At 44.6% G+C, this 26,379-nt stretch overlaps 1 protein-coding gene across 1 annotated transcript in view; it reads left to right on the top strand.

Moving 5' to 3' along the window:
- Positions 1 to 10,485: 10,485 nt before the first annotated feature.
- Positions 10,486 to 26,379, top strand: part of LOC126153070 (allergen Cr-PI-like) — a 47,525-nt gene continuing 31,631 nt past the window's right edge. The window contains exon 1 of the mRNA XM_049916045.1: positions 10,486 to 10,570. Within this exon, the coding sequence (XP_049772002.1) occupies positions 10,486 to 10,570 (85 nt within the window). The remainder of the gene's footprint in view (positions 10,571 to 26,379) is intronic.

Consider the following 26,379-nt stretch of genomic DNA (forward strand, 5'->3'; position numbering starts at 1 on the left):
GTTTCGAACTGAGCCCCACTAATAAGTGAAAACGTGCCTGGAGACACACAGTCTAGAAAAATGTAGCGCACAGTGACCTGTACGCCACAAGCACTACACATCGCATGGTCTCCTCGCTGGAGCATAAAGCCGTGCCTCAAAGTGCTGCGGCCCATGCGGAGTAAGGAGGACGTCATCCTGATTGCGTTGCTGAAAGCACGCAGGCCACAGCCGCGTTGTGGACTTTACTAGACGCAGCTTATTAGCTACCATCCCAGTCATTCTTCTTTCCATCGACGCATGACTCTGTATGTCATCGGCGAGGTGAAAGCTTGCAGGGGAAGGCACACTCACCCAAATGAGGATCACGATACGCCTGTTTGACTGCTACATCCATCCTTCCGTTTCCCCGCGGTACCCATGTTCCCTGGTACCCAGCAAAAAGATACCTCCTTCCCCAGCTTTTGTAAGTGGAGAAGGGCGTGCTGGACATCCTGGATTATTTTATCGGCTAGATAAGTGCGTCGCAGAGACTGGAGGACATTCAGGGAGTCGGAATAGGCGAGGAAGTTAGCCAGCACAGCACATCTTATCTGCTCCAGCGCCCTCAGGATCGCGGATAATTCGACATCGAAGAGAAACCTGGAGGCAATCGAATCTTGAGGACACTCGGGGAAAACAACAGAGCAGCCAACGGAATTCTGCCGTTTACCACCATACGTGAATACAGCTAGACAGCTGTAATGCTCATTTAAAATGTTGGAAAATACACACTTCAAAAAACGTTTTGCGTCGCCCTGGTTCCCAGAAATCTTGAAAACAGACGTTGACTGCGGATATTGTATCACAGACACAGTCCCTTTGACTGTTCAGAGATGTCACTAAATCCGCCCAAAGATGTAAACAACCATGCATGACCACCGCTTATTAGACGGAGTGGTTCCGACAGCCAAATGGTTCCAGTCATTTCACCAGGAAGGAGGTACACGACTCGTGTTGTCTGTAGTTCAACCATGCCTAAACGGTCAATACCGCGGTTCGATTGCGTCCGTATTGTTACTTTGTGACAGGAAGGGCTCTCAACAAGGGAAGTGTCCAGGCGTCTCGAGTGAACCAAAGCGATGTTGATCGGACATGGAGGAGACACACAGAGACAGGAAGTGCCGATGAGATGCCTCGCTCAGGCCGGTCAAGGGTTACTACTGCAGTGGATGACCGCTACTTACGGATTACGGCTCGGAGGAATTTCGTGCAGCTACAGGACGTCGTCTTACGACTCAAACTGTGTGCAATGGGCGGCATGATGCGCATCTTCACTCCCGACGCCCATGGCGAGGTCCATCTTTGCAACCACGACACCATGCAGCGCAGTACAGATGGGCCCAACAACATGCCGAATGGACCGCTCAGGATTGGGATCACTTTCTCTTCACCGATGAGTGTCGCATATGCCTTCAACCAGACGATCGTCGGAGACGTATTTGGAGGCAACCCGGTAAGGCTGAACGCCTTAGACACACTGTCCAGCGAGTGCAGCAAGGTGGACGTTCCCTGCTGTTTTGGGGTGGCATTATGTGGGGTCGAATTTCGCCACTGCTGGTCATAGAATGCGCCGTAACGGCTATGCGGTACGTGATGTCATCCTCCGACTGATAGTGCAACCATATCGGCAGCGTAATGCCGAGGCATTCGTTTTCATGGACGAAAATTCGCGCCCCCATCGTGCACATGTTGTGAATGACTTCCTTCAGGATAACGATATCGCTCGACTAGAGTGGCCAGCATGTTCTCTAGGCATGAACCCTATCGAACATGTCTGGGATAGATTGAAAACGGCTGTTTATGGACAACGTGAGTCACCACACACTGAGGGAGCTACACCTAATCGCCGTTGAGGAATGGGACAATCTGGACCAACAGTGCCTTGATGAACTTGTGGATAATATGCCAAGACGAATACAAGCATGCATCAATGCTAGAGGATGTGCTACTGGATATTAAAGGTACCGGTGTGTACAGCAGTCTGGACAACCACCTCTGAAGATCTCGCTGTATGGTGGTAGAAAATGCAACGTGTGGTTTTCATGAGCAATAAAAAGGGCGGAAATGATGTTTATGTTGATCTCTATTCCAATTTTCTTCACTAGTTCCGGAACTCTCGGAACCGAGGTGATGCAAAACTTTTTTTGATGTGTGTATTATATTCAAACATAAGCAGGGTTACTGTCGCTCCCGTACTGCACTAAACCTAAAATCACTCTGGGACTCTGCAGTAACGAGGATGGGTGGCAGTCGGTTACAAGCCCGGATTTGAGCCTTTACATGCACCACTCCAAGGGACTCCAGCACATACTTCGCGCGGATCCCAAACGACTTCGTTGCCCTTGTACGATTGGTAAAGAGGCGTTGCATGGCTGAATCAGTAAAGGCGTGGTATGCTGGGGAAGAGAAAGTAGTGAGGAACTTACACACGTGACGCATCGTGAGGAGTTGGCGCCGGATGGTAAGTGGCGGTTCACTATCCTCATCACAGAGACTGGCCGTGGGGCTCATGGTGCTGTGGCAACATTTTTAGCCCTTTTATCCACATTTGTTTCTTTCAGTACTTGGAAGGGCGCTGATAACCTCGCTATTGAGGGCACGTAAACTCCAACACTTACCGGACACTGTCATTTACAGAGCGAGGTGGCTCATTGGTTAGCACACTGGACTTGCATTCGGGAGGACGAAGGTTCAAACCCACGTCCAATCATGCAGATTTTGGTTTCCCGTGATTTCCCGAAATCGCTCCAGGGAAATGCTGGGATGGTCCATTTGAAAGGGAACGGCCGATTTCTTTCCCCATCCTTGACACAATCCGAGCTTGGGCTCCGTCTTCAACGACCTCAATGTCGACGATTTATTAAATCCAATCTTCCTTCCTTCCTTGAGACTGTCATTTAATCAGCACTGCACAAACGTGACGGAGGTGTTTGGTTCAAGAGTAAATCCACTCCACAAAATAGCCGGAAACAATTAAAGAGAACAGATACCCTACGCAGTTCTGCAGTTTCAATTGTCTATTCACCTGCCAAATATTGTGCTCCTAATTGGGAGAGCAGCTCACATGCAACTAAGACCCAGGTCCGAATGGTGCGGTCGAGACTGTTACTGGAACTGTCGAATCTATCCCTGGATGTTAGATGAAAAGTTCCCAAGGTGCAAATTCTTAAGAAGACGGAGTCCCAAAGAATTCACTTGTAAACGGCAGCTTTCAGAAGCCACCAGCTATAAAACTTGAAGTCACGCAAACTGCCTTACATGGATCTTCGGGTCACAGACGTTTCCGATGTCACCCTGAAGTGGATAGAACGTGATAACGAACATCAACCACACAGCGCCCATCTAATTCTAAGTGAAACGAAAAATGCTAGCAAGGTTCGATTTACTCGTGAAGAATGGTCGAGTCCAATCGCATCCAGACGGAACAAGCAGTTATCGCCACACCTTGAAGAAGTGGCATCATTGTGAAAGTGCTTCACGTGACTGTGAGGTGGAGAAACAGGCGATAAGAAACGGAGAACCGTCCACTTCACGCTTTCAAACGTGTTCTGAAAGACTTTCGTGAAGAGACAGAGTGCTGCGGGGCCAAATTTATCCTGCAAATATGTTACATGTGTGTATTTGTCTGTGCGTATGTTCTGTATCTTTTGGGCTACAATTGTAGTTCCTTGTTGTTTCTTTCGGTTTGATAATTTCATCTGTGAACCATTAATGCCGGCATGGCGTCCGTTTGGAAGAAGTGACCAAAGTCCTTACTCCAATAAGAGTTAGTTTCCCGTAATACTAGTCCTAAACTCTTTTATATTTAAAGCTATAAACCGTTTGTGACGTTTTTGTATTAATTAATTTATATTATTTGAAACCATCTCTGCCTTGTCACATTTGGCCTGATAAAAAAAGTCGATCGAAAACAGCCTGCTGCAACCGCTTGGTATTGTTTCAAATGCCTAGAAAGTAAGTCCGAAAATCGGATCAACAAACACAGGATCCTGCTGCGAACAGCACTACCGACATTATCTCCTTCGGTAGGAGGAATGGGCACGCTGCGAGCCTTCCGAAAAAAAGCCACTTAGTTCCTATATGTTAATTACATTTTCACTTAAACGTATTTGGCATGATATCTGCAATATTTAGATTAAAAACGGGTAAGTGGCAAGCTTCTATCAGTACCCACGATTTTGGTGAAAATTCAGTTTCCTTGAAGGTTGGGTGTCCATTTCATTTTTATTAAAACGTCTGGACACTTCAAAAGTTTATTAAAAACTGGGACATTAAGGAAAATAATGGAACACGAATTGTATTAACAAAATTTAATGGGTGTAGACGTTACCTTTGCATCATGCACTGTGATGATCCCAAATCTGTTACCATACTTTTCGCTTTTATCTTTTTCACTGAGAAGTGATTTCCTTTTGGCACTTACAAACTGAGGACATGATACCCCATTAAAGTGCATTTTGGCAATGAGTAAGACAGACACTGTTTCAGGTTCATTTTATTTATTTATTCTCAACAGTTTCTCCACTACTGGTAATAACAGGAAACTCACTTTTTATATTGCTGTTAAAATCACACTTTTATTTCGGGTTGATGAAATATTGATTGCATAAATTTAAAATTGTCGAGTATCCACTATAACGTCTCCAGACCGCTTACCACAACAGAAACGAAAATTCGTACTACGTAAACCAATCGAAAATATAACTTAATATGAATCGGTACTACCAACAGTGTAAAACATTAACAGTAAATAGACAAAGAGCGTCGAGCAAGTTGTAGAAGGGTCGCTTCCTAGCATATACTCGAGTGTGAGTGAATAAATAAGTTGCAAACGTCAGAATACGGCATATCGTTTTAAATTTCCCTCCTACACGTATGTGAGGGTGGCAGCACAGATCGAGTGGAAGGCGAAGTACGCCCTGTTAGACCGGTATTTTATGGAAATTTATGCTCATTTGTATACAGGAATTCTGCAGAGGACAAAAAAGCCACTGCTCCCCCTGGTTGTCCAGTGGTGGCGCATTGTTTCGACGTCTAGGGGTAGTTCGATACACTCAAGACGTATAGGTCTTGTGGGTTGCAGCAATTTAAGGAGCCAAGTGAACTTGTTATGTCACGACAGGTCACTCGTTAGATGCGAAAGCTGCCACAAAGATTCTAGGCTGCAGACTTTTAACGCCTTGCCGAATGACGGGATGAATATTTCAGTTTACAAGGGAAGTATGATGAAAAGCAAAATACGCGACTCTGATGCCTCTATCCTAGTTTGCGACTTATTTATCCCGTTCAGACCCGAATTTTTTCTGGAGGAAGGAAACTTTTTCTTTGTGCTCTAATACTCTTAAGCGATGTTTTTAATGATTTTAGATGCAAGGTTCATACATTCTATGTACCCATGCTTTGTAAACTTGGCTTCTTCTTACGGACTAAAAAAACCAGTTTTGAAATACTCACTGTTGTAATAAATAAACCGATCGTTCGATAATTAGCGAGCAAAATAACAATAATAGTATTCAGTAATACACAAGAATATAACTAACCACTTCCGTGTATTCTAGCAGCCAAGAGCTACTGCGTACTGCTATATTCACTTCTTGATATTTTTATAGTTATGTCCAACATCTGGCAGAACTTGTAGACGGTGAGAACAATGAACATTCACAAATGTGTACTTGATGTTTCCATTGTGAAAAAGATTTCGGTTGCAGCTAATACACGCAGTTACAGCCAGAGGGCCTGAAAGGATTACTGAGTAACCCTCGTACATACTCAGTAACTTGCTAGCATAAAACTCTTGAACCGACTTTAATCACAAAAATTCGGGACATTTCAGCGTTTCTCAAAAATTTAAAGGCTAGTGGGACATTTTTGAAGAAAAGAAAACGGGACTGTCCTGCGGAAAACGGGTCAAATGGACACCCTACCTCAGAGGGCTTACCCCCAAGAACCATGGACCTTGCCGTTTATGGGGAGGCAGCGATACAGATACAGCGATACAGATAGCCGTACCGTAGGTGCAACCAAAGCGGAGGGGTATCTGTTGAGAGCAGCCTTTTCAGCAGTTGCACGGGCAACAGTCTGAATGATTGACTGATCTGGCCTTGTAGAACTAACCAAAACGGCCTTGCTGTGCTAGTACTGCGAACGGCTGAAAGCAATGGGAAACTACAGCCGTTATTTTTCCCGAGGGCATGCAGCTTTACTGTATGGTTGAATGATGATGGTGTCCTCTTGGGTAAAATATTCCGGAGGTAAAAAAGTCCCCCATTCGGATCTCCGGGCGGGGACTACTCAAGAGGACGTCGTTATCAGGAGAAAGAAAACTGGCGTCCTACGGATCGGAGCGTGGAATGTCAGATCCCTTAATCGAGCAGGTAGGTTAGAAAATTTAAACAGAGAAATGGATAGGTTAAAGTTAGATATACTAGGAATTAGTGAAGTTCGGTGGCAGGAGGAACAAGACTTTTGGTCAGGCGAATACAGGGTTATAAATACAAAATCAAATAGGGGTAATGCAGGAGTCGCTTTAATAATGAATAAAAGAATAGGAGTACGGGTAAGCTACTACAAACAGCATAGTGAACGCCTTATTGTAGCCAAGATAGACACGAAGCCCACGCCTACTACAGTAGTACAAGTTTATATGCCAACTAGCTCTGCAGATGACGAAGAAATTGAAGAAATGTATGATGAAATAAAAGAAATTATTCAAATAGTGAAGGGAGACGAAAATTTAATAGTCATGGTTCAAAATGGCTCTGAGCACTATAGGACTTAACATCTGAGGTCATCAGTCCCCTAGAACTTAAGACTACGTAAACCTAACTAACCTAAGGACATTACACACACCCATGCCCAAGGTAGGATTCGAACCTGCGACTGTAGCGGTCGCGCGGTTCCAGACTGAAGTGCCTAGAACCGCTCGGCCACCCCGGCCTGCCTAATAGACATGGATGGCTGGAATTCGGTAGTAGGAAAAGAGAGAGAAGGAAACGTAGTAGGTGAATATGGATTGGGGCTAGGAAATGAAAGAGGAAGCCGCCTGGTAGAATTTTGCACGGATCACAACTTAATCATAGCTAACACTTGGTTCAAGAATAATCAAAGAAGGTTGAATACATAGAAGAAGCATAGAGATACTGACAGGTTTCAGATAAATTATATAATGGTAAGACAGAGATTTGGGAACCAGGTTTTAAATTGTAAGACATTTCCAGGGGCAGATGTGGACTCTGACCACAATCTATTGGTTATGAACTGTAGATTAAAACTGAAGAAACTGCAAAAAGGTGGGAATTTAAGGAGATGGGACCTGGATAAACTGACTAAACCAGAGGTGGTACAGAGTTTCAGGGAGAGCATAAGGGAACAATTGACAGGAATGGGGGAAAGAAATACAGTAGAAGAAGAATGGGTATCATTGAGAGATGAAGTAGTGAAGGCAGCAGACGATCAAGTAGGTAAAAAGACGAGGGCTAGTAGAAATCCTTGGGTAACAGAAGAAATATTGAATTTAATTGATGAAAAGAGAAAATATAAAAATGCAGTAAATGAAGCAGGCAAAAAGGAATACAAAAGTCTCAAAAATGAGATCGACAGTGCAAAATGGCTAAGCAGGGATGGCTACAGGACAAATGTAAGGATGTAGAGGCTTATCTCACTAGGGGTAAGATAGATACTGCCTACAGGAAAATTAAAGACGCCTTTGGAGAAAAGAGAACCACTTGTATGAATATCAACACCTCAGATGGAAACCCAGTTCTAAGCAAAGAAGGGAAAGCAGGAAGGTGGAAGGAGTATATAGAGGGTCTATATAAGGGCGATGTACTTGAGGACAATATTATGGAAATGATAGAGGATGTAGATGAAGATGAAATGGAAGATATGATATTTAGTGAAGAGTTTGACAGAGCACTGAAAGACCTGAGTCGATACAAGGCCCCGGGAGTAGACAACATTCCATTAGAACTCCTGACGGCCTTGGGAAAACTAGTCCTGACAAAACTCTACCATCTGGTGAGCAAGATGTATGAGACAGGCGAAATACCCTCAGACGTCAAGAAGAATATAATAATTCCAATCCCAAAGAAAGCAGGTGTTGACAGATGTGAAAATTACCGAACAATCAGTTTAATAAGTCACGGATACAAAATACTAACGCGAATTCGTTACAGACGAATGGAAAAACTGGTGGATGCCGACCTCGGGGAAGATCAGTTTGGATTCCGTAGAAATAATCCGTAGAAATATTGGAACACGTGAGGCAATTCTGACCCTACGACTTATCTTAAAAGCTAGATTAAGGAAAGGCAAACCCACGTTTCTAGCATTTGTAGACTTAGAGAAAGCTTTTGACAATGTTGACTGGAATACTCTCTTTCAAATTCTGAAGGTGGCAGGGGTAAAATACAGGGAGCGAAAGGCTATTTACAATTTGTACAGAAACCAGATGGCAGTTATAAGAGTCGAGGGTCATGAAAGGGAAGTAGTGGTTGGGAAGGGAGTGAGACAGGGTTGTAGGCTCTCCCCGATGTTATTCAATCTGTATATTGAGCAAGCAGTGAAGGAAACAAAAGAAAAATTCAGAGTAGGTATTAAAATCCATGTAGAAGAAATAAAAACTTTGAGGTTCGCCGGCCTGCCGGTGTGGCCGTACGGTTCTAGGCGCTTCAGTCTGGAACCGCGTGACCGCTACGGTCGCAGGTTCGAATCCTGCCTCGGGCATGGATGTGTGTGATGTCCTTAGGTTAGTTAGATTCTCGTAGTTCTAAGTTCTAGGGGACTGATGACCAAAGATGTTAAGTCCCATAGTGCTCAGAGTCATTTGAACCATTTTTTGAGGTTCGCCGATGACATTGTAATTCTGTGAGAGACAGCAAAGGACTTGGAAGAGCAGTGAACGGAATGGACAGTGTCTTGAAAGGAGGATATAAGATGAACATCAACAAAAGCAAAACGAGGGTAATGGAATGTAGTCGAAATTAGTCGGGTGATGCTGAGGGAATTAGATTAGGAAATGAGACACTTAAAGTAGTAAAGGAGTTTTGCTATTTGGGGAGCAAAATAACTGATGATGGTCGAAGTAGAGAGGATATAAAATGTATACTGGCAATGGCAAGGAAAGCTTTTCTGAAGAAGAGAAATTTGTTAACATGGAATGTAGATTTAAGTGTCAGGAAGTCGTTTCTGAAAGTATTTGTATGGAGTGTAGCCATTTATGGAAGTGAAACGTGGACGATAAATAATTTGAACAAGAAGAGAATAGAAGCTTTCAAAATTTGGTGCTACAGAAGAATGTTGAAGATGGGTGGATTATGTAACTAATGAGGAGGTATTAAATAGAATTGGGGAGACGAGAAGTTTGTGGCACAATTTGCCTAGAAGAAGGGATCGGTTGGTAGGACATATTCTGAGGCATCAAGGGATCACCAATTTGTATTGGAGGGCAGTGTGGAGGGTAAATGAATACACTAAACAGATACAGAAGGATGTAGGTCGCAGTAGGTACTGGGAGATGAAGAAGCTTGCACAGGATATAGTAGCATGGAGAGCTGCATTAAACCAGTCTCAGGACTGAAGACCACAACAACAACAACAACAACCTCAGAGGGGCCGCTTTATCCCACCTTTCCCTCATTGGCGCACTGTGGTTAACCGGTACCGTAATATGACGTTTTTAAAGTAGAATAATGAATGGCGTAAACAGCTGAGAGAGACCTTGCGTTTCTGAGACAGACCGAGTCAAGTGATGACTACCTAACTGTGGAGCAACTTTCCAGCACTGAAGTAGTACAGGGATACGCGTGAGACATATGGGAGCCGTGTCGGCTTTGACCGAAACGTAAGCCGAGGGCAGAGGTATTGTAAGTAGGCTGTTTAGGTTTTTATGTTGGTAACGCCACGTAGCGCTCTCTATTAAAATCGCTGACTGGGCTGTGTGCAGTCTGTGGCTCGTTGGACTCGTTGTTGGAAGTTATTCGCCAGTGCAGTGTCGGGCAGTTGGATGTGAACAGCCCGTAGTGTTGGACAGTTGGAGGTTATTGTTAGCCAGGGCTATTCCATTGTAGATATTATTGAAAGTCAGATTGCGTTGCGCTAAAATATTGTGTCAGTTTAGTAATTATCAGAATAAGCATAGAGAAAACTGTTTCAGTACGTTCAGTTTCACGCTGGAGTTTGAAAATAATGTAACGTAGATGTTTTACTAGCACAGTCATTCTTTACATTCAAAGAGGAAGTTTCAGTGTGAGTGGCAGCCAGTGGGTAGCAACTAGTGGTTAGTGGCCGGAGAGTTATCTGCGGACAGCCACACGTGGCCGGCACCACGAGGAGGGGTTGGTGGGGGCGGAGAGAGGGGCAGGCAGGCTGCGCGCCCACTCCGTCGGGCCTCCCGTATAAAAGACGCCGCCGCTGCACGTCCGCCAACGACTCGTCGTAGACGCACAGCAGCAAACGACGAGAGCCATGAAGACCTCTGTGGCGTTGCTGCTGGCCGCTGTGGCATTCATGGGCCTGGCCGCTGGACACAGACGTGAAAGGCAAGACGCAGGTGAGTTACGTCGTGAATAACTGTAGTGAAAGGAGTGGAAAGGATACAGGATGAGAAAGAGATAAGAGACAAATAATGACTTCCTACCGCACAGCGCGTGGTGACAATGCAAAGTCGAGAGTTGAAAATTTGTGCCAGCCTGGGTCTCCAACCCAGATGCTCCGCTTCTCTAGAACAGTTGCTATAACCACCTCGGCCATCCAGACACATTTCCCGAGACACACTAAGTCCCATCTTCCTGCTCGCCCCATAGGAAGATCTGCAGCGGATAGGCACTTGGTGCAGGGAGTGGCAACTGACCCTTAACATAGACAAATGTAATGTATTGCGAATACATAGAAAGAAGGATCCTTTATTGTATGATTATATGATAGCGGAACAAACACTGGTAGCAGTTACTTCTGTAAAATATCTGGGAGTATGCGTGCGGAACGATTTGAAGTGGAATGATCATATAAAATTAATTGTTGGTAAGGCGGATACCAGGTTGAGATTCATTGGGAGAGTCCTTAGAAAATGTAGTCCATCAACAAAGGAGGTGGCTTACAAAACACTCGTTCGACCTATACTTGAGTATTGCTCATCAGTGTGGGATCCGTACCAGATCGGGTTGACGGAGAAAGTAGAGAAGATTCAAAGAAGAGCGGCGCGTTTCGTCACAGGGTTATTTGGTAACCGTGATAGCGTTACGGAGATGTTTAACAAAATCAAGTGGCAGACTCTGCAAGAGAGGCGCTCTGCATCGCGGTGTAGCTTGCTCGCCAGGTTTCGAGAGGGTGCGTTTCTGGATGAGGTATCGAATATATTGCTTCCCCCTACTTATACCTCCCGAGGAGATCACGAATGTAAAATTAGAGAGATTAGAGCGCGCACAGAGGCCTTCAGACAGTCGTTCTTCCCGCGAACCATACGCGACTGGAACAGGAAAGGGAGGTAATGACAGTGGCACGTAAAGTGCCCTCCGCCACACACCGTTGGGTGGCTTGCGGAGTATAAATGTAGATGTAGATGTAGATGTAGCAACGTTCCCATTAAACCACTATTCCCAGATTTCTGACTCCCATAGGAGTTCGGACATTGGTTGTGCATCTGGACTGGAAGTTTTTGTCAAACAGAACTACACATATGTGAGTGGCATCTTTTCTGTCGCACATGTCTGACAGAACAGACACTACCCATGTCGAACATGTTAGACAGAACAGACACCACTCATACCTCCACCGGGTTATATCAAGATATGGCTCTCACACATGTTGTTGGAAGTACCTGCCAAAGGTGGATGTGTAAAGCGGGTTTCAAGCCCGTATTATACGATGCACCTAAACCGTATACTTATGCACCAGCGCCCCAAGCATACATATCTGGAACTACATACTGGTTCACGTAGACGTATTATACCATCCACGCGGTGTATACCTGGCGCACATACGCAGTAGACAGTGATAACGCGCGAAAAGAAAACAGAACCGTCTGATCTCTTGCAAAGTCGTTCGTTCTACTGCACGAAACACAAGGGGGACCGTGTGACATATTGGAACATCATCCATTCGAATTATTTATGTGACTCGAGGTTCCTATTTCATAAGAAATTGTTTTTATCATTATTTGTCAAGTAATTGTTATTCTGTTATGTAGGTAACTACTGTTCGGAATTACAGACTCAACAATTAGTTTTATTTTAAGACACTTGGTTAAACAGGTATATGTATTTATACAGCATTTTGCACATGGAGGACCCACTTGTTTTTGGAGCTATTGCCCCGGCAGTGACAGTAAATCTTCTGATTAGGGCAGAACGACGACGAAAACAAAAAGCCAGACGTTGTTGAGTTCGATCCTGGCTGAAAAGAAGGGACAAAGGCAGGGGATTATATTCACTGCTTATGAAAGAACTGAGGCTCGAAGACCCGCATGAATTTCCGAGCTTCCTGGCGATGGACATAACCTGTTTCGAGAAGCTGCTGTCTATGATAGAAGACGGAATAGCAAGTGTGACACGGTCTGTCTCACATTCTGTAAAGTAAGAATTAAATCATATTTTTATACGTTTAGTGATCATACCAGCCTACATTATGAATAAAATACCGACAAATGCCCTGTTACGTGAACCAGTATGTAGTTTTAGATATGTGCGTTTGGGGCGCTGGTGCATAGGTGTGCGGTTTAGGCGCATCGTGTAATAGGGGCTTAATATAATGCACATAGGACTCTTTCATATAACATTCGCCATTTATTCCTAGTCCAATGTCGTTCTCCTCGTCAAATTCTTACGGACGCCTTTCTTTATGTGACACGTCCTTATATTGGTTTCACATCCAATTTTATACAAAAAAATCTTCCCTACGCTGTTACTACTCCCACCAATTTCTATAATCTGTTGTACATCTTATAGCTTTTGACTGTGCTCATAATCTTCCCACTATCGCTCCTCCAGTGCCGTCACACTATTCTCAAATATTTTTCCTTGTGTCCTTAATACGACTCTCCTCTTAACAATTCTTTCTAACGGCTAGTTTTCTTCCCAGTTCTTTTTCAGTAGCATTTAATTTATTATTTCCTCCAACTACATCAATTTCAAATTGTTCTACCTTTTTCAAAATTGATTTCCGTAGACAATGATTCACTTACAAAGTTCTCCTCCGATTTACAGTTTGCAGACACACACACACACACACACACACACACACACACACACACACACACACACACAAACGCACAGCGTTATTCAGTTGCCCCTACTCCTGGTTTCATGCTACCTGCAGTGCCTTAAAATACCACACTCAGGATTTCATATTCTCTCGCTCGCTACATGCTAACTATTAGCCCTACAGAAAAAATGAACATGACTTTTTTTATAGCAAATGTAATGTAGGCAAAGTATGGGTTGTGTTTTCGGCTGACGACGTAGTTTTCAAATAATTCAAGAAAAACGCACAGAAATTACCTTCAAACTGGTTTCTCTTGAATAACTCGAAAACCGTGGGTTGCAGTGAAAAGTATTCCAGTACAAAATGTAACTACATTAAATTTGCAATCAAAATATCCTGTTCATTTTATCTTTAGGATTAACAGTTCGCGTGTAGCTAGTGAGAAAATATGAAAATCTTGCACGTGGTATTCGAAGGTGTTGCCAGGGTGCATAAATCCCAGTGGTAGAGGCAGCTGAATAACACTCTGTGATCAAAAGTATCCGGACACATGGCTGAAAATGACTTATAAGTTCATGGCCCCCTCCATCCGCAATGCTGGAATTCCATATGTGTTGGCCCACCCTTAGCCTTGCTGACAGCTTCCCCTCTCGCAGGCACACATTCAGTCAGGTGCTGGAAGGTTTCTTGGGGAACGGCAGCCCACTCTTCACGGAGTGCTGCACTGAGGAGAGGTATCGAAGTCGGTCGGTGTAGACCTGGCACGAAGTCGGCGTTCCAAAACATCCTAAAGTGTTCTATAGGATTCAGGTCAGGATTCTGTACAGGACAGTCCATTTCAGGGATGCTATTGTCGTGTAACCACTCCGCCACAGGCCGTGCATTACGAACAGGTGCTCAAACGTGTTGAAAGATGCAATCGCCATCCCCGAATTGCTGTTCAACAGTGGGAAGCAAGAAGGTGCTTAAAACATCAATGTAGGCCTGTGCTGTGATAGTGCCACGCAAAACAACAAGGGGTGCAAACACTCTCCATGAAAACACGACCACACCATAACACCACTATTGTGTACCGTGATTGGTCACTCCACACAACGTTTTTCCACTGTTCAATCGTCCAATGTTTACGCTCCTTACACCAAGCGAGGCGTCGTTTGACGTTTACCTGCGTGATATGTGACTTATGAGCAGCCGCTCGATCATGAAATCCAAGGTTTCTGACCTTCCGCCTAACTGTCATGGGACTTGCAGTAGATCCTGATGCAGTTTGGAATTCCTCTGTGATGGTCTGGATAGATATCTGCCTATTACACATTACGACCTTCTTCAGCTGTCGGCGGTCTCTGTCAGTCAACAGACGAGGTCGGCTTGTATGTTTATGTGCTGTGCGTGTCCCATCACTTTAGCACTTCACTATCATTTCGGAAACAGTGGACATAGGGATGTTTAGGAGTGTGGAAATCTCGCGTACAGACGTATGACACAAGTGACACCCAGTCACCTGACCACGTCCGTGAGTTCGACGGAGCGCCCCATTCTGCTCTCTCACGATGTCTAATGACTACTGAGGTCGCTGATATGGATTACCTGGCTTTAGGTGGCAGCACAACACACCTAATATGTTTTTGGGAGTTTCCGGATACTATATATGGGCCAAAACAAAATAAGTAGTCCAGTAAGCATTGACTCTAAAATCATACCGTGCTATGAGCACTTGTTCAGTAGATGAGATGGATTTCACAACAGCGAAGATGAATAATGGCTCAAAGCTCTTAAAGTAGGCATTTCAGAGATCTAGTAGCAAAAAAATCCGAGACGTATCCTAAAACTGAAAGGCAAAGTCGGCCGGAATCGGCTATTGCATTGTAAACACGCTCATGCCAATCTACGTCGTTGTATCAAGCCTTTCGTCTGTTTACTTGTCTGCATTATAGACTTAGCAGTAGCTGTGTCGTCTATCAGCAAGTTATTGCTGTTTCAACGTTCCTTGCACGCACCTGTACACCAATGAGAAGAAGTTATACATGCTACTTTTATACGGCGAATGGTGGCACGAGACGTATTGCCGAGGAAGATGGGATCAGCGACGGCAGCACCATTCGCATCTTGCAGAGACATAAATTCTACCCTCACAGTCTGTCACTGCACCAGGCACTCGGAGGACGTTATTTCGATAGTCTCACAGAATTTTGTTGGTTTTCTCTGCATCGATTGAGAGACGATACTACGTTTTTTGCCAAAATATGCTTTTTACCGATGAAACAATGTTTACGAATCATAGTAATGTAAATTTACGTAACATGCACTACTGGGCAGCTGAAAGCACACGCTGTGTTGCAGCGTAAATCCTGAATGAAAAATTTCCTGACCGTTGGATAGGATGGAATGCTGCAGTATAGTGACTGTCAAGGCCTCCTCTTGATTTCGTACTATGGGGAGCACTGATAGATGTAGTTTATCATGAAGCCTCAACTACGTCAGATGATGTGCGCCGTCGAATGGCAGCAGCATGAAAAGACATATCGTCCAATGTACTTTGATCTGTTCATCTATCTCTCGAGATGCGATTACAAATGTGCCTTGCAGTCGATGGTAAACAATTTGAATGCATACTTAGGTAAAACGTAAAAATACGTTCCGTTAAGAAATGTATTTATTTTTTTGGGTAACATGTCGTTAGTCACTCTGAATAAAACGTTTATTTAAAGTGTTTTATGTCTAATGAAAGTTACGAGTAGTATTTGTAGACTTTACTTTAAGAAGCATTCAGATGTCTCCAGGCGCCGGCCGGGGTGGCCGAGCGGTTCTAGGCGCTACAGTCTGGAACCGCGCGACCGCTACGGTCGCAGTTTCGCATCCTGCCTCGGGCATGGGTGTGTGTGATGTCCTTAGGTTAGTTATGTTTAAGTAGTTCTAAGTTCTAGGGGACTGATGACCTCAGAAGTTAAGTCCCATAGTGCTCAGAGCCATTTGAATCATTTTTGTCTCCAGGCAAAGACAGGCCACGTATTTTTTTTTTCAAATTTAAGAAAATTAATGTAGTAGTTTCCGTTTTCTCTTGAATAGGGCTGTTTATCATTAAGTATTATGAATGATTGACGTTTCTGATTCGGCCTTGACAGGTATGCAGCAATGGGGAGAGTTTAAATCAAAAACAGGCTGACGAAACTGTAGTTGTTTACACAACAATCAGGAAACATAGAGTCGTTTGAAATAGTTGCTACTAAGCCCTGTGTGATGCGCCAGAAGCTAGTATATACAAAATCATAGCTTACCCTGTATCTATGAGACTTTACCATACGAGGAGTACGCGGCAAGTGCCATCATCACCCGATTTTCCAGGAACTTCACTCAGTGAAAGAGGAGTCAAAATAAGGGAAAAAATGTCTCGGATTCTACGTAGATACTCGACTGTTTCTGAAATAACGATGGTCAAAGTTTCAGATGTAATTTCGATATAATTTCGTGCATTTTACCACCATACATCCTCAGACGAAAAGATGACTCGATGGTTAGCATCGCGCGCTCTTAATATTGTGACCTGCGTTCGAAACCCGGTCATTGTTTTATTTATTTCATTTTTTTTATTGATTTCATTTATTTACCCATATCTTTAGAAGGTTACTACACGAATGTTTCTCGTCAAATTACGGAATACAAGGCGTTAAATTAATTGTATAATTACAACTGGATTTCGCAATAAGTGTCACACATTTATTAGCCGCCCGGTCTGTGGCGCCTTGTCGCAGTTTGCGTGGCTCACCCCATCGGAGGTTCGAGTCCTCCATCGGGCATGGGTCTGTGTCTTGTTCTTAGCATTACTTTAAGTTAGATTAAGTAGTGTGTAGACCTATGGACCAATGACCTCAGCAGTTTGGTCCCATAGGAACTTACCACAAATTTCCAAAATTTCTCGATTTCAGGAAAGCACTTGGCACGGTGCCCCACCGCAGACTATAAACCAAGATACGGGTACGTGGAATATTTTCCCAGATATGTAAGTGGCCCGGAGACGTCTTAATTAATAGAACTGGTATGTTATCCAGAACGGCGAGTGTTCATCAGAGACAAGTGTATCGTCAGGAGAAACCCATGGAAGTACGATAGGACCGCTATTACTTTCTATACACGGAAATAATCCGGCGGGCAGCAATCTGATGATGCTATGGTGTACGGGTAGGTGTCGTCGTTGAGTAACTTAGAAAAAATTTCTAGTTGGTATATGAATGGCAGCTAGCTCTAAATGTAGACACATGTAAGTTAAAGTGGATGAGTAGGAGAAAAAAAACCGTAAAGGTAGGCTACAGCATTGCTAGTGTTCTGCTTGACATAATAACGTTGTTTAAATACCTGGGGGTAACTTTGCAAAGCGATATGAAATGGAACGAGCATGTGAGTATTGTAGGAGGGACGCCGAGTGGAGGACTTCGGTTAAATGGAAGAATTCTAGGAAAGTGTGGTTGGTCTGTAAAGGAGATCGCTTATAGGACGTTAGTACGACCTATTCCTGAGTACTGCTCTTGAGTTTGGGATCCACAGCAGGTCGGATTAAACGAAGACATCGAAGCAATTCGGAGGCGGTCTGCTAGAGTTTTACCGGTAGGTTCGAACAACATGCAAGTATTACGGAAATGCTCTGTGAAAAAAATGGCTCTGAGCACTATGGGACTTAACGTCTGAAGTCATAAGTCCGCTAGACTTAGAAGTACTTGAACCTAATTAACCTAAGGACATCACTCACATCCATGCTCGAAGCAGGATTCCAACCTGCGACCGTAGCAGCAGCATGGTTCCGGACTGAAACGCCTAGAACCGCTCTGCTCTGTGAACTCAAAAGGAAATACCCGGAGGGAAGGCGACAGCTTTTTGGAGGAACACCACTGAGAAAATTCAGAGAACTGGTATTTGAAGCTGACTGCAGAACGATTCTAGTGCCGCCTACATACATTTCGTGTAAGGACCACAAAGCTAAAAATACGAGATGTTACTGCTTATACAGAGGAATACACTGAGGTGACAAAATTCATGGGAGAATGATATGCACATATACAGATGATGGTAGTATCGCGTATACAAACCATAAAAGGGCAGTAGATTGGTGGAGATTTTATTTGAACTAAGGTGACTGATGTGAAAAGATTTTCTATGCGATTATCGCCGCACGACGGGAGTTAACAGACTATGAAACATTCAGTTTCGTAAGTTATTCCTAAATTTAATATTTCGAGATCCACAGTGTCAAGAGTTTGCTCAGAATACCAAATTTCAGACATTACCTCACACCATGGACTAGGCAGTGACTGACGGCCTTCACTTAACGACAGAGAGCAGCGGCATTTGCGTAGAGTTGTCAGTGTTAACAGACAAGCAACAAAGTGTGAAATAACAGCAGAAACAAATGTGGAACGTACTACGAACGTATCCATTAGGACGGTGCGGCGATAATTGCCGTTAATGCGCTACGGCAGCAGACGATAGAAGTGAGTCCCTTTGCTAACAGCACGATATCGCCTTTAGCGCCTCTCCTGGGCTCGTGACCATATCGGTTGGACCCCAGACGATTAGAAAACCGTGGCGTGGTTAGATGCCTTCTTTCGTTGACTCCTTGGACATAACTTCTTTTTAATGCTGTAATAATTTACGATCGTATTTCTGTACTTTTACTAATACAGTGCCAGCTCCTGGTAGTACGTAACATCTTTGCTTTGACTTAAGATTCTCAGTCTCCTTTCATTTGTTGTGTGAACGTGAGCTTGAGCCATCTGTGCAAGATGCATGATATTTTATGTAAATATTGTTATCTCTTTCTAGATGAACAATTCTATGTACGTCTTTATTTGAGCAATGTATTGTCGCCCAATGGCTATTATTTGAACTGTATACCACTGCTTTGAAAGGGTCTGCATATTTACATATTGAATCAACCTATGTAATTCTTTATTTGAGCAATGTGTTGTTGCTCTGTGGGTACTATTTGAGCTGTATATCACATTTTTGAAAGAGACAGCATATTGACATATTGTATCCTTCATATGCATCACTTTCTGTATCTTCCTCGAATGACCGTGTTACGACTTGACACGATGTATAGTACACTGAAGATGTATTGAGATGTATCTGGACAAGGTATGTGAAAATATGTGCCCCACCGTATCGTAACTGACATGATTGTGCTTGTAATTTGTTGTCTATATTTATAGACCGGATGACGGGAACTTTGATTTGCAAATACAATTGTAACAATGGGTATACTATTTACGTATGTAAAGACGAGGCTAGGATAACAGAAGAAAGGCTCGGATAACAGAAGAAATATTGAATTTAATTGGTGAAAGGAGAAAATATAAAAATGCGGTAAATGAAGCAGGCAAAAAGGAATACAAACGTCTCGAAAACATCACAGGAAGTGCAAAATGGCTATGCATGGATGACTAGAGGACAAATGTAAGGATGTAGAAACATATATCACTAGGGGTGAGATAAATACTGCGTATAGGAAAATTAGAGAGACCTTTGGAGAAAAGAGAACTACTTGTATGAATATCAAGAGCTCAGATGGAAACCCAGTTCTAAGCAAAGAAGGGAAAGCAGAAAGGTGGAAGGAGTATATAGAGGGTCTATACAAGGGCGATGTACTTGAGGACAATATTATGGAAGTAGAGGAGCATGAAGATGAAGTGAAATGGAAGATATGATAGTGCGTGAAGAATTTGACAGAGCACTGAAAGATCTAAGTCGAAGCAAGGCCCCGGGAGTAGACAACATTCCATTAGAACTACTGACAGCCTTGGCAGAGTCAGTCCTGACACAACTCTACCATCTGTAACAAGAGTTTTTTATAGACGAATGGAAAAACTGGTAGAAGCAGACGTCGGGGAAGATCAGTTTGGATTCTGTAGAAATATTGGAACACTTAAGGCAGTACTAACCCTACGACTTATCTTAGAAGATAGATTAAGGAAAGGCAAACCTATGTTTCTAGTATTTGTAGACTCAGAGAAAGCTTTTCACAATGTTGACTGGAATACTCTCTTTCAAATTTTGAAGGTGTCAGGGGTAAAATACAGGGAGCGAAAGGTTATTTACAATTTGTACAGCAACCAGATGGGAATTATAAGAGTCGAGGGGCATGAAAGGGAAGCAGTGGTTGGGAAGGGAGTGAGACAGGGTTGTAACCTATCCCCGATGTTATTCAATCTGTATACTGAGTAAGCAGTGAAGGAAACAAAAGAAAAATTCGGAGTAGGAATTAAAATCCGTGGAGAAGAAATTAAAACTCTGAGGTTCGCCGATGACATTGTAATTCTGTCAGAGACAGCAAAGGACCTGGAAGAGCAGTTGAACGGAATGGACAGTGTCTTGAAAGGAGGATATAAGATGAACATCAACAAAAGCAAAACGAGGATAATGGAATGCAGTCGACTTAAGCCGGGTGATGCTGAGGGAATTAGATTAGGAAATGAGACACTTAAAGTAGTAAATAAGTTGTGCTCTTTGAGCAGCAAAATAACTGATGATGGTCGAAGTAGAGAGGATATAATGTGTAGACTGGCAATGGCAAGGAAAGCGTTTCTGAAGAACAAATTTGTTAACATCGAGTATAGATTTAAATGTCAGGAAGTCGTTTCTGAAAGTATTTGTTTGGGGTGTAGCCACGTATGGAAATGAAACATGGACGATAAATAGATTAGACAAGAAGAGAATGGGAGCTTTCGAAATGTGGTGCTACAGAAGAATGCTGAAGATTAGATGGTTAGACCACATAACTAATGAGGAGGTGTTGAATATAATGGCGAGAAGAGAAATTTGTGGCACAACTTGACTAGAAGAAGGGATCGGTTGGTAGGACATGTTTTGAGGCATAAAGGGATCACCAGTTTAGTACTGGAGAGCAGAGTGGAGGGTAAAAATCGTAGAGGGAGACCAAGAAATGAACAACAACAACAATACGATTTACTGTTAACATGAAAATTAGTGCTGGACCGGGACAAAAACCTGGATTTCTAGCTTTGTGCAAGTGGTCGCCTCACCGCCTCGGCCATGCCATCCAAGTGGGCCTCCAGGACCGATCCAAGCTTCCATATGTCCTAGTATCTTCGTCGTGCAATGCTCGCCTATAAATCGTATGATTCCCGTGCAAGAAGAGACATTACTGTATTTTGCTCGTCAGGTTGCCTTGCTTTGGTATGAAATACAGAAGGGCAGTGTCTGTATTTTATAGTGTCTGTCTAGTTCGATATAATGCTCCTTCGGAAATGCATGCATAGCCGGAAGAACATTGCATCCAACTATGCAGACACTGTGAAAGGGAGACACTGCCCTAACGTAAATAGCTATTATAATTAGAGATCTGAGCTTCTTCACTGTCCAGTCACATTAACGTGACCAACTGCCAAAAGCCTAAATGACCACATTTTGCAGCGCAGACTGTTGCGAGAAGTGCTGGAAGAGAGCCAGTGATGTTCTGGAAGCTACCGACAGGGATGTGGGTCCATGCCGACTCCAGGTTTCTCGGTTGAGGATCCAGGCGCGAACAGTCCAATCGAGGTTGTCCTACAGATTCTCACTTGGGTTTAATTCGGGGACTTTGCTTACCTGGGTAGTACAGTAAACTCGTCTTGCTGCTCTTCGAACCATGCGTGTATGCTGCGAGCTGTGTTACACGTTACCATCGTGTCGAGGAAAAACAAACTGCATATAGGGTGGATATGGCCCAAAGGATTCATGAATACTTATGTTGGTCCATTGTACTTTCCAGAGTGACGGGATCTCTCAGCGCATGTTCTCTGGCCTAGACCCTTCCGACGGTTATTGCACTGTGTGTGTTTTCAGACGTTTCGCGCCGCAAACGCCAACGGCCATCTGTCCGATGGCGCGTAAAACATAATCAATCTGACAAGGCCACCTGTCGCCACTCAGTGCACGTCCAGTTGCGATACTGGCATGCTAATTCCAGCCTTCGTCGCCATGAACAGCAGTGAGCACGGGTGTGTGAAATAGGCACCTGCTGCGGAGGCCCATGCGCATGTCTCCAGCCGCCGTTCACCCTTTTCATATACCACCCGTGGTCCACCACAGTTGCCTGGGCGCCGGCTTTGGATTGCGCCATTTAACCATTTATCTTCTTTAACCTCGACGGCACGAGAACAGTATACAAATTTGGTCGTTTCCGAAATGCTTCCACCCTTGGCTCGAAAGTCAATGAAACTGTCCTTCTGTACATCAAATAGATCGGTCTGTTTCCGCATTACGACAAAGACTGCACCGTTTTCCGCGTCTCCCCGACACGTTCCATATACATGCGACTGGACCGTGTGTATTTCACTTTACGCTACATCGCTCACGCACTTGAAGGATGTCAAGCACATGTAATTTTTATGTATGTATAAAATAGTTACGCTTATGCAAAATTCAGTGACTTCACAAAGACAAGGAATGGTAACTCGCTCCTGCCGTAGCTGATGTACTCGTACTTGGTATAATAGCCAGTACGTTTGGGGCGATCTGTCATTTCTTTTCTCTGCGAAGTTATTGAATCTTGTATTATCTGTTTTATACACACGTAAACATGCAAGTTATGACTATTAAACATGTGTGCACTGGAGGAAATTGTGTTAACGTTTACTAATTAGGTTATGGTTTGAGAATAGACAATGTAAACGGAAACTAGTCACCACGTAATAAAAATTTTTGAATGCAAAGGTGTCAAGAACTGGGAAAAATAAAAATTAAACAATACAATGTACAGAAACATGGTATCGAGGGGCCTGAATCGCGTCTATATCTAAATCTATACTCATGCTCATAAGTTAAGGATAATTGCAGAATGTAGTGCCACACAACGTGGCACTACACAAAACTGGCGCTAATAGCATAGGTACATAGGGAACACACACGACAAAAATCTGCAAGTCCACGGTATTGATGATAAGTTGAGAAAACAGTCCGAAAACACATGTGCTACAAAACGCTACTGTTTCCTGCGCATGTACCCCGACATCAATATCGGGTATGATCACCATGCACACGTACACAGGCCGCAAAAAGGGTTGGCATACTCTGGATCAGGTGGTCCAGCAGCTGCTGGGGGATAGCCTCCCATTCCTGCACCAGTGCCTGTCGGAGCTCTTGAAGTGTCCTAGGGCTTTGAAGACGTGCAGCGATACGTCGACCGAGAGAATCCTAGCCGTGTTCGATGGGTTTTAGGTCTCGAGAACAGGCAGGCCACTCCATTCACCTGGTATCATTTTGTTTCAAGGTACTCCTCCACGATGGCAGCTCGGTGGGGCCGTGCGTTATCATCTAACACGGAGAAAGTGGGACCCACTACACCCCTGAAAAGGTGGACATACTGGTGCAAAACGACGTCCCGATACACCTGACCTGTTACAGATCCTCTGTCAAAGACATATAGGGGTACGCGTGTACCAATCATAATCACACCCCACACCATCAAACCACGACCTCCATACGGGTCCCTTTCAAGGACATTAAGGGGTTTGTATCTGGTTGCTGGGTCACGCCAGATGAAAACCCAGCGAGAATCACTGTTCAGACTACACCTGGACTCGTCCGTGAACATAACCTGGAACCACTGTTCCAATGACCATGTACTGTGTTCTTGACACCAGGCTTTACGGGCTGTCCTGTGACCAGGGGTCAGTGGAATGCACCTTGCAGGTCTCCGGGCGAATAAACCATATCTGTTTAGACGTCTGTAGACTGTGTGTCTGGAGACAACTGTTCCAGTGGTTGCGGTGCAGTCCCGAGCAAGGCTACCTGCAGTACTCCGTGGCCGTCTGCGGGCACTGATGGTGAGATATCGGTCTTCTTGTGGTGTTGTACACTGTAGACGTCCCGCACTGTAGCGCCTGGACACGTTTCCTGTCTGCTGGAATCGTTGCCGTAATCTTGAGATCAGACATTGTGGCACACGGAGGGCCCGTGCTACGATCTCCTGAGTTTGACCATCCTCCAGTCGCCCTAGTGCTCTACCCCTCATAACGTCATCAACATGTGTTCTTTGAGCCATTTTCAACACACAGTCACCATTCGCACGTCTGAAAACGTCTGTACACTTACTCGCTGCACCGTACTCTGACACGCACCAACACACCTCTGCTTATGAAGACTGCTGCCAGCGCCACCGTGCGACGATCGCAGGTCAAATGCACCGCATGGGCATACTCCGAGGTGATTTAAACTCGCAAACCGCCCACCAGAGCGTTGTTTCACCATGTATCAGCATTATCCTTAATTTATGAGCATGAGTGTACATAAATAGTCCGCAAGCTACCGTACAGTGTGGAGGAGGGTATCGTGTACCAGTAATACTAATTTATTTTCCTGTTCTACTCGCAAATTGAGGAAAAAACGACTATCTATATACATCCGTATGAGCCCTACTTTCTCAGGCGATCATTGTAGGCAAAACCACCCCCTCCTTCCGCCTCCTTGATTTCTATCTCACCGTCTATGGCCGTCCTATCGCCCTCACTCCCACCCTTAAGTACCTTGGCGTCACCCTCGACCGTCGCCTCTCCGGGACTCCCCATCTCCGGACAATCCAAGCCAAGGCATGTTCCCGCCTCCGTCTCCTCAAGCTCCTTTCCGGTCGTACGTGGGGTCTGGACCCCTCCACAATCCTCCACACCTATAAATCCCTCATCTGCCCTATCCTTTGTTACGCCCATCCAGCCTGGATCTCCGCCCCCCCTAATTTTTATAAATCCCTCGAAATCCTTGAACGCCATGCTCTCCGCCTTGCCTATCGCATCCGTCTCCCCTCCCCCACGCGGATCCGGTATGATCTCATCCCCTTCCCCCACCTCCTCCTTTTCGTAAAAGGATACGGTTCCTGTACACCTCCCGTAAACTCGATCCTCCTCACCCGCCTGTGTCCCCGATCCTCTCCCACCCCCGCCTGCTGCCGCGCCTGTATTCCCATGTCCCACCCGGTCTCCATCTCTCCACCCTCCTTACCCTCTCCCAAGGTGGCTTCCGCCAGCTCCCCCTCCCTGATGATGTCCTCGTCCCTTCCATTTACCCCTCCTATCAACTTTGACCCTGCCCCACCCCCCACTTCCGGTGTCCTTTCCTTTCGGCACCCTCCCTCCCTTCTCTTCTCTTCCCTTCTTTTTCCTTTTCCCCCGTCCCTTCCCTCCACCCCTCTTCCCCCGGGCTTCCCCTCCCCCTTCCTCCCTCCCCCCCTATTCTCCCCTGCCCATGGCATCTCTGCTCTCCCCTCTCGCTCTCCCACTCCCCTTCCTCCTCCTCCTCTCTTGGCAGGTCCCTGGACTCGCACACGCATAGTGAACATTCGCGCGCCGGAGATCATCGCCGTCTGTGTCTCGTGTGTGTGACGTCGTTTTGTGTTTTAAGTGTCCGCCGTCCCGCTACTACGTTCACTTGTGCTGTCGGATTCGTCGAGGTTCTGTGCACCGTGTCAACGTGTTTTCAGTGTTGTTATCGTCGTGTGTGAACGGCTCCGTGCTTTTTGTGTCTCTGTGACCTCTATCTTTTGCCCATCACTATATTCATTATCGTTCTCCATTCTTGTACTATTGTCAACACTATGGCTGAAGAGCGGCGTAGTGTGCCGCTGACAGACTACCTGATTTGTCCAGGTATTAAAATAACAATAAAGTAAAAAAAACCCTACTTTCTCCTGTCTTATTTTAATGATCATTAAGCGAAATATATGTTGGTGGCAGTAGATTTGTCCTGCACTCAGCTTCAAATACCAGTTCTCTAACTTTCCTCAACAGCGTTCCTCGGAAAGAACATCACCTTCCCTCCAGGGATTCCGATTTGAGTTCACAAAACATCTCCGTAATACTTGCGTGTTGTTCGAACCTACCGGTAAAAATCTAACAGACCGTCACTGAATTGCTTCGATGTCTTCCTTTTATCTAAACTGTGCGGATCCTAAGCACTCCTGCAGTACTCAAGAATAGGTCGAACTAGCGTCCTATATGCGACCATTTTTACAGATGAATCAAATTTTCCAATTCTCCCAATAAACCGAAGTCGGCAATTCACCTTCCCTACCACAGCTCTCACATGCCTGTTCCATTTCATATTCTTTGCAACGTTACGTCCAGATATTTAATCGAAGTGACTGTGTCAAGCAGGACGCTACTAATGCTGTAATCGAACATT

The sequence above is a fragment of the Schistocerca cancellata genome, chromosome 2 (assembly GCF_023864275.1).
Source record: "Schistocerca cancellata isolate TAMUIC-IGC-003103 chromosome 2, iqSchCanc2.1, whole genome shotgun sequence".
NCBI lineage: Eukaryota > Metazoa > Arthropoda > Insecta > Orthoptera > Acrididae > Schistocerca > Schistocerca cancellata.